This window comes from Drosophila kikkawai, chromosome 2L (assembly GCF_030179895.1).
Source record: "Drosophila kikkawai strain 14028-0561.14 chromosome 2L, DkikHiC1v2, whole genome shotgun sequence".
Classification (NCBI taxonomy): Eukaryota; Metazoa; Arthropoda; class Insecta; order Diptera; family Drosophilidae; genus Drosophila; species Drosophila kikkawai.
The window spans coordinates 21,046,706-21,062,584 of NC_091728.1; the positions used below are offsets into that span (position 1 = coordinate 21,046,706).

Here is a 15,879-nt window from a genome sequence, read left to right on the forward strand (position 1 = left end):
GCGTGGCAACAGATTTCATCGTTCAACTCTGTGTGGCAATAGATGGGGTCAACAAATTTTTGATGGGGAATGGGAATTTTATGGGGGCGCAGAGAAGAACTTTGTGTTTATTTCTCGATTCGCCGACGAAACGAAATTGAAATGATTTCAATTGCAAAGTGTTGTTAGGATTTTTTTCTGGAAAATATTTGCATTTCGTTAGAAATGAAAAGCTTAAATGGAGACTGTTTAGAAATATTCCTAAATATTTGCAGATGATAGGGACTGGAGCATTTGAAATATTAATTATGATAGGTTTTTCTATAATTAATTATTTTAAAAATTCATTCTTGCTTATTGGTAAGTAATATATATTTTGTATCCCTTTCTTATAACATTTAAAACCCTTTTCCACAAGTAAACTTCTTATATAGTTTCATATGTCACTCAATTTTCTCTTTGAAAGATTGGCAGCATTTCCTTCAATTTAAATTATATACAGTAATTACTATAATTAGCATTAATTCCTGGAACACTTGGTCTGCGTTTTTTTATTATTTTTCGAAATTGCCAGGTCTTATCATTTGAGTTCAAGGGCAGATGTTGATTAAGCTACATATAGTTTAGGTTTACTTTGCTCTATTTTCTTTATATTTATACCAAAGAACTGTTCACTTTACGTTTTTATTTTTAGATAAGGTGACCTATTTTCATTCCCATTCCCTCTAAGATAAATGCATTTTCTAGTCATTCAACTATTGCGATTATACAATTACTATATGTCTAGCGATGCTAACGACTAGATCAAGTCATATTAATCGCACATTGGTCTAAAAATATAAAAAATTTACATTTTATAGACCTTGTGATAGAGCAACAAAGTTCTTGATTAATCGATGAATATAGTTTGTATTTATATTCTGGCCAGTTTGCAGTGTCACATATTTTGTTTCATTATTAAAAGCTTGAGACTTGGTTGCAATTTTTCATAATTTTCCTTTCTAAATTTCGAATTTATGTGAGATTTCAGGGAAACCTCACCTGTCCTGTCCTGGAATGTCTAAGCTCTTGGGCTGAATGCGACCCATTCTGAGTTCTTAATCTCAGTGCAGTTATGCGTATGGAATGTGGTTGCAAATAAACAGGGAAAGAGTAAACACACGGGGAGAAATGATGGAATGATATGTGTGGAGTTTGCCAGAAACTGCAGGGCGGAAAACTGTGGGTGGAAGGGGAAAAGCGTATTGCAGAAAATGCAGTTCCAACGAGCAGATATTAAATTCCTCTTTTAAGAGGTCAAAGGGAAGAAGGGGGCTAGGTGAGGTGGTTTGGTTATTCAGGTAAAATCATGACCACAGACCATAAGCTTTTTATGCCGCCTGAGTGCATCGGAAACCCCATTCCAACCCCAGTCCTCCCCTCAACATATCGTGAGAGCTTATTAAAGTAGCTGTGGCATTGGATCATACTTGTATAAAGTTGTATATATATGTTTATATATATATTTGTATGCCCAGAGATAAGGCAGAATATGTCTGGGGGAATCTGAGTGAGAACTAAGAATCAAACAGAGCACGTTTGTCGCCATCTCGTAATCAGCTTCGATTTATATATCTGCTGATTGTGTGTGCTTGTTCGGGGAATTCCAGATTTGAAAGTGTTTTTGTTTTGGGTTTTAATTGGGTTTAATTTAAATTGCAAAAATAATCAATGTATATCAAAGAAAATGGGCCCCCAGGAAATCCCCACGATTGATTTCACTTTAAGAGCGGCAGTTAACAGTTACAAGTTGTCAATTAGGGCAATTAACGAAGGGACCACCATAACGGAAAGTGATCTCTTTAGGGTCCCTTTAACAAACCCCTCTGCTTTTATCCCTCACTCCCTCTGTGATCACTGGCGATTGTTGATCGTCGACCAGCTGTCGACCATGGAACCGGCAGAAAAAAAATATATATATGGAAAAAGTAAAATAACAGCAGAGACAGAGACAGGTTCTGCCAGAGATCCCCCTTCTCGGGCGGCACAATTACAGGCCAGGCCAGGCCGGAAAGTGAAACCGATTGTTGGGCAGGGATCTCTCGAGTTAAAAGCACCGCCAAATTGCCTTGTTAACCAAATTGGTGGCTCCTACCTGCCGCAATACGTTTCATAATTGCCGCCGTTGTATAACTCCTTCTTTTCGATCCTCCTCAGCCATTTGGGTGGGCCTTTCGATCTGTGATCTTCGATTTGCAATCGGCGAGAGAGGCTTGAAGATCGGAGCGATTGCTACTGCCAGGGTTAGTCACCCGGTATCAAGCCGCTCACAGCCCCCGGGGTTCAAGGTGAGCCATCTCTCGTTCCGATGCCGATTATGATTTCCATTCCGATTCTCCGATTCTAATGCGCAACACAAGTCACTGCAGAGATACCGAAGAGACGACTTTCGGAATTTATTTGCATGAGCAAGTGCGAAAAATATGCCTAGCTTGGCAGCAAATAGGTGACACTTTAATTATTCTGATTACAACAAGATTCATTACTTGAAAGTCTAGTTGGAATCTAGAGTTGAAAAGGCCTAGAGAGCTTATGTAGGCTCTATGAGTAATATTTTGTGTAATATTTACATATATAAATCTAAGATCTCTTTATATAAATCATACCAAAGTATGGTTTATTTTACTCCTCGAATACCAAGAAAATATAGTAAAAACCCTGCCCAGATAGTTATATTTAGTTTATATTTATATTTAACTTTAAATAATCGTAAAGTGCAAAGAATGAAGCGTGTCAACAGGACGACGACATGGAGCGCCTTTATGGTTCCACCAAAGTGTTTGCCTCAGATGCGAGATTAGAGTCTCAAGATGAAAGACTTACCCCCTCGTTCTCGTCGGCGTTACTGTGCCAATTGAGGTGATTATCGTTATCATTCTGCTGCCAGGGGGCGTTGACGTTGAAGCTGAGTCTGCGGGACGGAGACTGGAGGCGCGACACTGCCTGGTTGCCCGGGTGACGTGGCACCCGCTTGTGAAACAACAAGGCCACATTGGTGGGCTCATGATCCTCTTGATCCTCGCCGTAGTCATAGTCCTCTTCATCTTCCTCGTTGTTGTGGTTGTTGTGCGTGGGTGGATGGGAGGTGGACCTGGGCACGAACAAGGTCGAATTCCTCACGTCAAGGTGATTATTATGCGTGTCAAGCGCCGATGAGGTGCGAATCGGCCAGGTGGAATAGGCGAGGATCGTGTTCATCGAGATCATGAGCAGCAGGATGCGGAGATTCATTTTGAGTTGAGTATTTTTATTCGAGTATTTTTAGGTATTCTTTGATAATTTGATTTGAATTTTAGCTAGCACTCTGATCTCATTAAATTCTCTTGGGCATTTTTGCCACACACACACTTCACTGGGCACTTTACTGAAATTAAATAAATTTAGAATTGGTTTTATATTTTTTGGTGTAAAACCTTTTTACTTTTTTTTATAAATATTATATTTCATTTGATAATTTGTTTATGTTTAAATTACTGTCAAAAGTCACTGCATTGAAAATGTATGTTTCAGTTTTTATTTTCCATTAATTAAGTAATTTGTCCCACTTAATTCATTTGCATTTTTTATAAGCTGCTTTTTATTTGTCACCCTCCAATTATTTATCTTATTTTTATCTATCCGTTTTTTAAGCAGACAATTATATATATTTAACCAGACAAATGAGGCATTTATTTTAGTCTTGCTAATTGAATTTTTCGTGGGCTGACGATTATTTCCCTCCCCCGCCCCCGACTTGTCAGAGAATTTTCCGTGTCTAACAAGTTGCTAAATATTTTTGGCAGCTTAATGTTTATTTTTTGGCACACGCCTTCGCTTTTAACGCACAGCTGCACAGAATCGGCGAATTTGTCGGATGCGATACAAGTATTGCAAATGGTAGCGAAACACCACAAAAAAACATACACCTTTTTTTTATTTATAATAAATTTGTTTGCTGTTGTCTGGTCGTCACAAATAAAATAAATAATCGTGGCACAGCCGGCAACACGTTAAAAAAACGTGTTTGTGTTTGGGCAACCCAAATATACTTTTAAAAGTTGTACATTTGCAAATATTTTATAAAAAGTAATCAATTTTAAATCATTGCTTTGGATTTGTTTATAAATTCATTGAAATTTGTTATCAATTTATTGATATATATAAAAATTATCACCGGTATTTTTAGGGTTTTTATAGATCTTTTTACTTGTAAATGTAAAAATTACTTTAAAGCCTTGTTTAAATTATATTTGTTTAGGTTTACTCTTTAAGCACTTGATAATTTTTTTTTGTGATGAAATTAAAACACTGTTTTTTATAATTTAATATTAATCTTAATAAGGCACCTTTTTTGCACAATTCTTCTGCGTGGCTTTCTTTCTTATTTCTTCTTTTTTCATGTACTTTCACAATTTATTGAATTTGGATTTTTGTGATTTTTCAGAACCGAACTTGAAATGTATCTGTATCTGACCGAACGAACGAGGCGATGTTCACACGATGAAGTCTGCCGGCTATCTGAATGGAATTGCCGATTCGCAGCAGCCTATTATGCCGTGAAAAGCTCTCTCTCCGCTCTCTTTGCTCTTTCAGACGATCGCATTTTGTGCACTGTGAGAAAATGTGTACTAGGTTTATGTACTTACTCAACACGTACATACAACTTTTGGCTACCACAAAACCATATATTTTATGATACTTTGTTTTATTTTCCTTTTTATAAAAGTTTATAATTAAGAAACTAAACAAAAAAGTTACATTTATGGTATATGAAATATAAGTAAACTTTATGGTAACTTTTCTGAGTGTATTGATGCGGTACCTGTGCTTTCTTTTTAAGAGCGAACTGCACTCGTTCTCTTTGTCCCTCTCTTGAATGCGTGAGTCACTTTGAGGAGTTCTTGGAAATAATTTTAATTAATTTTGGCTGATCATAAATTTCAGAATTATATTTAAACATTTGCAAATGAAAAAGAGTCAAGAGTAAAGAAGCTAAAATATATTAATGCACAAAGTATTTTTAATTATTTAATTACGTAGTCAAAAGTTTTGAATGAATAACTTTAGGCAGTTGTCCAGTCTGAAGACTCCGATTTAAATTTTAATGTTTACTTATGCATAATTATTTTTATCATAAACTCAATCTAATTCATCTAACTCAAAAAATACATAATTATAATTTTGTAATTGCATTTTGTATCACATTTCAGGCCTAATTTGAATGACTAATAAGGTAAAGTAAAGGTAAATTTTTGCAGATCAACTATTACATCATCTTCTATATTCTATATTTTTCCTATTTCTATATAATATATAGTCTTATGTACGAAAGTAATACTGACGTAATCAATGGCTGATGAAATTAGAGAATCTTGGCACTTAGAGAGGGTTTTCATAGGATTATTAAAATTTGCATTTAGTTAAAGGCTTGCTTTTAGTCTCTGTCTGATATTTTTTAGCTCCATAAACACTACAAATAATAAATTTTAATTGGTTGCCTGATCTTCAATAGTATCTTGTAAAATGTTATACAATTTATCAACTGCATACTGAGGTGGCGACAATTAAAGCCTCATTTACAGGCCAATTACAAATATGCTTATCTTTCTTGGGCTTCCTTATTTTATTTTATTTTTATTTTTTTATATGCGAATGCTATGTGCGAACGAGGTGATTCAGCTCCAGATGTCGGTTGGGTTGGCTTTGCCTGTCAACAGGTTTCCACTTGGAGATGTGCTCAAATCCTCGGCGGTTTCGTCTTATTTATGGCCTGTGGCTGGTTCTGCTAATAGCGCATAAATCTTATTAATGATCTCTGTCAAGTGAGCGAGGAAAACCAAAAAAAGCCAGATATCTGCATCCATGCATTTGCATTTCATTTCTCGCTTCTAAGTCGAGAATTCTCGGTGGAGACTTCTCCCCATCTTAGTTCCCAGTTCTCAATTCTCAATTCTTGGGGTGCTGATGATGGACAACGGCTTTCAACGCTACCGTCAATCAGTCGAGCTGACAAAAAGTTTTTACCCTTTTCAATGGAAATATTATTATTTAATGCTCTCAGATTTTTGAGGAATTATAAAATAGCAACATTTTTAACTTAAAATAAGATGTAAATTCATTTTTTTCAATAAAGCTAAAAAGCTATAATTTGTTGATAGATATTATTGTGTTTCTTAAATTTTCTCTTTTGGTCAAGAGCTATGAAAAGTGTCTAAAATATAATAAAGTTCATTAATATTTTCTTAGAGTATTCAAATTTCTATATAGTAGCTTTCCAATCACACACTTTGTTGTGCAACACTTGAGAGCTCCCGCCCTTGGACGCAATGGGGGCGTGGCTCGTGGGCGTAGCTGACTTCGCACCAGGCCAATAATCTTTAATAGGTTTGTAGAATTCTGTCAGCTTCAGCTGTCTACTCTCTTTTCAGTCAACACCATCGGCAAATATGTGACAGGGTCTCAGACCCCAAAGCACACCCACTACGCCTTCTTCCGGAATATGCCCTGTGAAAGGAATCTGTGAATTCAGAGAATTTTTTGCTAGTGAATTTTCCTTAATATATTTAAACAGCTGAATTTTTGACCTAAGTATATTTTCAGAATATTTTTACTGCTTAATTTTTCACCAATAAGTTTTTATTAATTTTTAATTTCTGTTTTCTTTCCCATTGAATTTTTTCTATTAGTAATCAGTGCTATTTTTAACTCCGAGGTGAACTCTTCACCAGTTTATTTTTTCATTAGTTAAATTTCCTTTAGTGAATTTTTAAGATTATAATTCTATAACTTACTTTTTCTTCAGTGGATTTTTCAGTGCACTTTTCAGCCTACACCCACAATGTGAAATTTGCATATGTGTCGCCTGATCTGAATTTCGTATTCCACATTTCTTGAAGCCGCAATGGTTATCTGTCATTTGTGCAAACACTTTTTGATATATGTATGTATTTTCATTTCTATAACCACATTTTTTGTCTTTAGAGGGAATTCAAATAGAGAAAACAGAGATCTGACCCTGAATCGATGACATAAGTAAACCAATTTACCAATTCTAAAGTGATTCACCGCTTACTCATTGAATAGTAATTTTGAAAGAAGTAAAATAATGAGGATCTTGAGATATATTTAAGGTCGAATGTATAGAATATCATGAGATTGCATTCTTATCTTTATTTATATGTTATTTTAGTTATGACCAATTTGTTAACTATTTAAATGAAACAATATTCATGAAAGTGTAATTCTTGTGAACTTTTGTTTGATGTTTACGAACTGTAATTAATATTTATGTAAGAATTTTGGATGATAGTATTAACAAAAATTACTCATTTAGGCCAAGACTTACTTTGAATCTTTAATATATTTGTCATATCTTTGTACATGCTCTATTTTTTCAACTGAATCGAGTGAGTCCAGGCCATCTGAATTACCATTTCCAGATCTGAATCCTCCTCAAGGAGTTACAACAAATGGAGAGTGCCCCAATGCATTACAATATAATCTCTTCTCCATCATGCGCGGGCGTTAAGAAGAGTGATCGTTTACTTATCAGTCAACTCAGTCCCCTTATATTTTTCCCCATCTGTAATTTCTTCTCTTTCTATTCAGTTGAGCTGTTCCAGTTTCTCAGTGTGCGGTTTTTATTTTCTTCCGATCGAGCCACAGAATTGACAATTAGTGAAAGTGGAAAATGTGTCTGTCTGGTCTGTATATGAAATGCGGCTCTGGGCTTAGTGCTTGGCTGTTTGCTTGGGCCAAATATCTGTTAATGCCTTTTATGGTTCCAGCAAGATCTCTAGCCGCGGGACGTGTGAATATTTGAGAAAACTAATCCCAGTGATTTGCACTTTGCTTGCAGAGGCACTCCAAAAAATATGAAAACTTTTAAGTTATTTTATACATTTTAATATGTATTTTAGGAATTTATTTATAATAATTTAAAGCAACTTAAGTAATAATTTATCTAAATAAATGTACAGTTAAATTGGATTATAAGCTTTAATTGTTTACAAGAGTATAGATATTTTTCTTAATACATATATCTAAAAACTTGGACTGACTAAACATTTTGCAATTTAGGTAAATATAAATTATGTTTGGTCTCCTAATATCCACAGAGATTGTCAAATGTGCAAACAATAAACAAATTATAAGGGTTCCAAAGAGCTTTGAGATTTATGGCCGCTGCCGGGCTTAATAGATTGGGGCTCTGGCAAATTGTCTGCTGGTTTTATGCGTTCGAAAAGGTAGCAATAAAAGTCACAAAGGAGGGAAAATCGTTACAGTCTCGGCCAGCTGGCCTACTGGCTCGAAACTGTGCCAGTGAATTTGCAAGTAAATCAAATGAAATGTACAAATAATTTGGCAGCGAAACCAATCGAAAAACGAGACACGACGGCGGCAACTAGCAACCTAAAAATAAATGCCATGACGGAGTCGAAATCGCGACACACGACGCGATGATGATACATGTGTGTATACTATATTTACACAAGGGAAAATTAAAGTATAGTTTTGTATTTGTTTATTTGATAAGCCACATTTTAACAACAATAATTACAAAAATATGAAATATCTTTATCTGAGGGAAAGAATGAGCTCAAGGGATATGTTTTTACAATAAATCTACAATACTTTTTCTTTTAAATATAGAAAACTTACATATGTTAATATAAATTATAAAGATAATTTAAATATTTACATAGATTGGTTAGTTCTTAATTTCTGTTGCTTTATTTTGTTTTATTTTCTTCGTTTTTTAAAACTCTTTATTTATTTTCTTCTCCCAAGAACTAAAAGTTTCTCTATTCAAGTTTTAATATATCTTTATAATTTTTTTTTGCAGTGTACTGCATGTAGCGGGCAGGGGGCGTGTCAGACGACGTGCCGCAAGTTGCCAAGTTATTTTTTTTTTATTGCGTCTGGCAATTGGCGATGATGCAAGGCGGCCGAGAGACTCCACTTTGTGGCTTATTTTTTTACGACTATATTATTTGCCAGCGGTTCTTGTGGCTATTTTTTTATGACATTTTCTGCGGCTTTCTGTGCGTGGGCTCTCTCATTGATATTAATTGCTTGGTTTCCTTTTGGCAGCCAGCGCAAGTGTTTATTTGGCTTATGTCTTCCGGCCAAAAAGTAAGAGAGTAGCGTGATTTTGTTAGCAATGGAAACAGCTCTCTTGGCTGGCTTATTGATGTTAAAAAATATATGTTTATATTTAAATTATTTAAACCAAAGAAATCTAAATATTTACTTATTTCTTTGAGATATCTTAGAAATATTTGTTTTACTTTTTTCATCATTTTTAAAAGGGCAGCCAAAGTTGTCTTCATAACCCACACAAAATAGATATTTTCTGTCAGATTTCGGTATCACTTTGGTGTCTTTTGGGGTACATAAAAACCCAAACTGTGCTAATGTTTTTATTTTCCCATATGCACATCTGCATATATACTCGTATTTCGTTTTCTTCTGAGGCGCCAAGCCAAAGCCAATTTGGCGACAGTTGCCTGATGTCAGTTTTCTTCGTTTTCCGCCCCTTGGCAATTTTCCCGGCCGCCTTTTTTGGTGGGGAGAGGTACTAGCAACAAGTGTCTGCAATTGGCTTCTGATTTTTGTTTGCTCCTATTTTTTGGCTTGGCTGCTTTTACATTTGATGATTAATGCGGTTTATTTTTGGTCACTTGGCCAAGAGAGAATCAGCGATGGGAAATTTAGGTCAAATTGCTGGGATCTTGATATCTCTTGATAGCAAGTTCAAAGTTCTCAAGTGAAGCGGAGAAAAGTGTAATAAATGGAAATATATGTATGTTTGGAGAACTCCCAAACCAGACTTTAAAATAGATATCTATCAGAGGCACGCCTTTCCGCTGGCTCTTATTTTTCCTAGTATATCTGTGGTTTTTCTAGAGTTTCCCTATTGAATTCTCTCTTTTTAACTTATAAGTAAAGCAATTTTAATATTTTTAATTTATAATAAGCCTAAAAATACTTGTCAATAATATATCTAAATAACACTGTTACAAATTTAATATAAATATATTATTTAAGCAAAAAAGTACTAAAAGATTGTAGGTCTCAAGTGTTGTTTAATTTTTCCCTATGTATTTCTCCTTTGGTATCTCTGCTCTTACATCGCAACTGCATTTATCTCTGTATTTCCTCTCCGTTCTCGCACAATGACTGGCTGTTGTCTCTGCTGTTTTGTTTGCTCTGTTGTGTTTGTTATTGTTTGTTTGCTTGCTCAACATGCCTTGGGTTAAGTTCTCTGCAGGAGTGGGATCCAGTAATTGTCTTTTTTTCCAGCCAACGGACGCCTTAGGATATGCTTTGATTTTTGTCGGCTGCCGGCTTTTCTGCCCTTTGCTTATCGCAGAAGGAAAATCTGTTGTTCCCCCATCTTTTTTTTTGTTCGTCGGCGGAGTTCAAGTTCATCGCAGCATTACGTGAGGTCTTGGGCGTGGAGAATGGGGAATACCCTGAATTTTATGGGGGATACATGGAACTTAGGCTTATTTTACCTTTTATAAATTAATTAAAAATAAGACAAAATTTAAACAATTATTTTAATAGGAAAGATTAAGCAACATATATTCTTATAAAATATTTATATTTTTCTCTTGTCAAAAATATGATTTTTTTTTGGTAAATAAATTGTTGTAAAGGCTTTAAATTATTCCTGATTATTCAAGAGTATTTTTCATTCGCTTTCAAAGAATTTTCTCTTCAAATCCCCATTCTAAAATCCGTAGAATATAATGTTTGGTTTATAATTGAAACCAGTAAGGCCGTGCACGTGTGTCAAACAATGATCTCATGGTCACAGACTCTTCGAAATTCGTGATGCCTCCATTTCCGTCCATTAGTTTTTCCCGCTGACCGTGTTTTCCATTTGCTATCGTGTGTATAGCCTATCGGATTTTTCAGCTTCTTCAATCTGTTCCGCCCCTTGTTTGCCGACCATGTTGTCGAGCACGTGGACATGTTTTCCCGGTGAGACTGGGGGAAAATTCAGGTGCGCTTGGACAGGTAGTTTGTTTAGCGGCAAACGTGTCGCTCGTCACGTCCAAAAATAATTCCGCTGGCCGATTGACATAGGGAAACCGAAACCAAACCGAAAAACCGAGACGAACTGCATTTTGATTGATTAAACAGACACACAACAGTTGGTGACCTTTGCCCCCTTCCACTAATTAGTGTGACTTGTTGTTGGGGCCACAGGGAGATCGAAAGCAACAACAAAATAACAACGATTTTCCGATTTTCGGATTTCCCAACCAGAGATTTGTGTGTCCAAAAATGTGTCCAAGTTTTGTAGCTTAATTGCTAAAGGCCAAAAAGTTGAGGTACACCAAGAAAATTAAGGATATAAATGTTACTCCAGTTAAAATTCAATGTTAATGATGTTTTTGATACATCTAATTGCATATTTTAGGTTTTAGAGTGTTCATGTTTTGTTTTAAAAACGTATTGATCCTTAAGAACTTGACTTTAAATCCAAAAAAGTCCTTTAACAGGCTGACAGACAGTTAAGGACGCTTAGGCTCGCTTCGCGATTAACTCATTCTTATCAAATTTCTTATAAATATAAAAAAACTCTTCTCTCTTTCAGTGTATTAATTTGGGAGGTGTTGGTACTATTGCCGGTTGACCTCGGCGGTAAACATTCGGTTACCTCATCTGCATATGTGGTCTCCGGCTCTCTCGATTACGAAATCTCAGCCAACGGTTGTTTTTCGCATATAGTTTATCAAAGTTTTGTCTCCTTTTTTTTCTGCATACAAATTGTTTAATTTTTTTTTTCGCTTTCGTGGCCCAAAGCGCCACAAAAAAAAAAAATATGCAAGAAAAATTTGTAGAAAAAATGGGGAACTAGACAGAAGAAAAAATAACTGGAAGTAGCTCCACCAAAATATGAGTTTTATGCAAATTGCTTTGTAAATTTGTGATATTTGTGTCTGCCAGCGGTTTTTCCTTTGTCCCTATCCTACACACTCCACCTATTTTCCCCCTTCGCAGGCCCCCTTTAGCCTCTTCCTTAGCCAGACGCCTCTGCCTGTATTTTTGTGTTTGCGGTTATTGTAAACCAATTTGCTTATGTGATTTGTCTTTTCTGCAGAAGGTTTTTCCCCTCGGCTCCTGTCTCTTTCAGTCTTTATTACCCCTTTGGGGCTGTAGACTTGTGGAAATGTTGGGAAAATGGGGGGAGTACGGGGGTTAGGACTGGGGCGTGAGGTGCCTAATGGCCACAGCGTGATGTGTTGCCTGTAGGAAGGTGTTAGGTACAGACCCTGACATTTGACAGAAGAGGAGGGGAACTTTACCTCATGTCTTCTTCTGCCTTTCCTGTTGGGGTTTTTGCGGTTTCCAGGTGGTACAGCAAAGGTAAAAATAATAATTGGAAAACTAATTAGATGCTGGAAACAATTAGGACATCATTAAATTGCTAAGTAGTCAGTGGTCTTCGGTGTTTATATTTTAAATATTTCCTTTGGTTTTCAATTTTTAGTTGCTTCTAGTGTGTTGACCTGCACTGTACTGATGATTCTGTGACAGGAGCAAAGGAAGGTTCCCATCTCTTGAAAGGGCAACACTTTCGTTTATGGCTTCCGGGTGTTGAGTCATCTCATTGGACTTCTTTTTGGCAGGTCTGGCAAGTGCTGCGGTTATTGCATGCGAAGTGACTCATATTTACCAAAAAAGTACCCAATATTTAGATTTGCATACTCGATATTGATATCTTTGTGATTCAGTTGTGTTCTGGAAAAGCCCTAGCGTTTCTCACTGCAATTACAGGTTCTGCAGGTTATTAATATTTCAAATTATTGTCATTGATGAGGCCGGGCTTTCAACTTTCCGGTGACGATCATCGAATTCACAGGAATTGTCTTTGGGCAATACCCTCCTCCCATCTTTAATACCGACATTTTCTGAGACAATTAACCAAAAATTGTGTGCCAGACAAAAGGCTGTGACCTACGTTATCGATCCCCATTCACAAAACACACCAAAATCCATAGCTAAAGGCTCGAATATATGCGATGAAATTCAATTAAATCTGCAACGATGTCGAATTTCAATTTCGATTTTCGATTTTTCGTCGTGTTATTTACAAGCTTTCAATTCAAATGCGATAAATGACAAGGGGCCAAAAAGCACAGAGCACGGAGCAGACAGATCTCGCAGAGCCAGAAACGAGTGCCAATGGCCAAGAGATTGCATCAGACAGCCGCAGATCACCTGAGCATTGGGGGGAAGCGGGAGGAAATCGGAGGGGATGAATGGCAGAAGTCGGGGCCCCCAAGATTATGGGTAGTCGCATTCAAGACCAAATCGATGTCGAAGTCTGGCCGAAGCGAGTCGCTGGTCTCGGCCTTTGGGGCGTTGTGTGCGGCTGGCAATTAAATTGCAAAATAATAATTTTTATTACCAACTTGACGACGACGATGCTGTGGAAGACTCCCCATCTGTGAATCGGTCTGTGGCCTCAAATGAAATGGAAATCAATTGCAATGAAACGGGCAATGTCATTGGAGTTACGAGTTTATAGATACCTCTTAATGAGATATTTAAATTAAATTTTAAATGTAAATTAATAAAGAAATTTTCCTGAAACTCAGATTTTTTCTTAAACACAGAATGTATGGCTCTATTTTTACGTTAAATTGCCATTTCATATATCAAAACTTTAGTTTTTTTTTCTTAAAAATTACCTTCAACGAGGGTATCAAAAGGAGAGCCAAGGATGCCATGTTAATTGAGCCGACTTTTGACGCTTTCGCGGGGGCGATTGGGTCGTTCGACTTCGGTTTCGATGCTGTGGGTAGATCTTAATAATTGGCCATTGGCTTTCCCGTCTAGCCATAAAACTAACTAAATCTGTCCATAATATTGAGCCACGATCGTTCAATGACCCCCAGATCCTCTCGCCCCTCGCCCCTCGCCCCTCGCCCGCTATGTGTGGGTGTCATGAAAATGAAAATGGGGCGAAAGGTTGTTAAATGATTAAGAGGCGTTGCATTAGCCACAATCCTTAAGCCCCCCCGATTTTCCTCCTCCTTTTTCCTGGCTCTCAGGCAGACGGCAACGAAGACTTGGCGGTGCATTAGAAAGTCCGTGGGAAGTCTTTTCAAGATGAGGGAGAAAAAGGAGGAAAAATGTGTGGAAAATCAAGGGGAGAAATGGAAGGAAAAGGGGGGACGCTGCAGAAGTAGACTAGCTCTGGCAAAAACTTTTCGCAGTCAGTGTGAAATGGTTTTCATAAAGGAAGTAAGCCAAACACTCGTGAACATATGCAAAACTTAAGAGGTGGTAATGAAAAGCGCTAATATACATACTAACAGACAGGCCCGGGGACTGGCAGGCATACACTGAGAAAAATCATAAGGACAGCTTGGTTTGTACTAGTTGAAGTATACAATGTGGAGTTAATTTACTTAGATGATTATAAACACTAATAATTATAGTAAAGTAAAGATTTGACTTCATCAAAATTCAGCTAGTTAAATTTTAAAATAATTTATATATGGGAAATTAACTTTAAAGTATTTTCTTTGTGCATTTCTGTATGTTTGCAATATGCACTTTTTATGTTAATTGAAGCAATGCGTCAATGGCAATTCCCTTGCATTTCACCACCCCTTTCCACCTTTCTTTCCTTAACTTTTCCTTGAATGTTATGCCTTCTCCCATTTTCTTCGGCATTTTCCAGTTTGGGTTATGTCAACTGTGAAAAGTGCGCTGAGAAAAGGTGGAAAATCTTGAACCATTTCACTAGAAGAACCAAAAACTTTTGTTTCCACGAGTTCTATGTGGGCGTGAATGTAAACCTTCATGAACTCGGGGAAAATGTGGGCTTGGTTGGTTGGGGAAAATTGACTATTAAAGTGTGGAAAGTGTTGGGAAAACATAAAAGAAGAGTTCTTAGATGCCTTTAGTAAGTAGAAGAAGGAAGACTATGGAACTTGTGAAAAAAATTAATATTGTAATAAATAAATTTAAATTTTTTAGCGGATATCTTAAAAGAATATTTAAGACTTAAAGAAAAATCGGAGGTACGTACAATAATTAGGAGAACATAAAAAATTCTTGCAAACTTATCGAAATAATCGAAAATCATTCCCTGAATAAGTAAAAGAAAATCCATAAAAATACATAATGTATTCAGTTTTCACTTTAGAATCGCTTAAAATTTTCCCACTTTCGCACATTTCTCTCTCAGCAACTTTGTAATCGATATAACTCGATATTTATCGCCACTGCATATATGTATTCGGTCAACGTAGTTAATCTCCGCTTAAGTGTAATTGAGCCAAACAAACATTGAACATGACCAAACTCCCCGAGCAGCTAATCAATTATGATCAGGCCAAAACATAACTGCTGCCACGCCCCTCGTAACGCCCAGCGCCCAGAAATTAAGAAGGACGAGGCGGGTAAGATGAGGGCGCTGCATCGATTCCCAAGTGTAACATTATCGTGGCAATATATGGAGCCCAAAAAGGAGCTGCGCACAATTTCCGGGGCTAATAATAAATATCAATAAGCCAAAAATTTATTACCAACTAACCGCAGAATTTGCAAAAGGCTTCTGTGCGCTTCTTCTGCCAAGGAACTTCATCATTCTCGCCATCTCTTTCTATTCAGTCTTCCCTCTTTCTCTGGGTTGCCCTGTCTCTCTCTTTATCGCCTGCGGTGCCAACAAATCCCTTTGATTAATTCTAATAGCCTCAGATGTTCAGGCTCGACATCATTTCTTTCGCTTAATACTCAATTTGGTGTTGTTTTCTTCCCCATCTGCTCTTGCTGTCTCTTTCTCGCCAGATATTTCCATCTTTTTCGCACTCTCAGTTACAAGGCGTCAAGTTGTTTGCGTTTCTGTTC

The 15,879-nt window shown here is 36.7% G+C and overlaps 1 protein-coding gene across 1 annotated transcript in view; it reads right to left on the minus strand.

The window, feature by feature from the left end:
- The window catches only part of LOC108072826 (PDGF- and VEGF-related factor 2), an 18,133-nt gene extending 13,633 nt beyond the window's left edge, over positions 1-4,500 (minus strand). The window contains exons 1-2 of the mRNA XM_041775951.2: positions 4,344-4,500; positions 2,842-3,382 (exon numbers count right to left, since the gene is read on the minus strand). Coding sequence (XP_041631885.1) covers positions 2,842-3,249 — 408 coding nt within the window. The 5' untranslated portion in view covers positions 3,250-3,382; positions 4,344-4,500. The remainder of the gene's footprint in view (positions 1-2,841; positions 3,383-4,343) is intronic.
- Between the last annotated feature and the right edge of the window lie 11,379 nt (positions 4,501-15,879).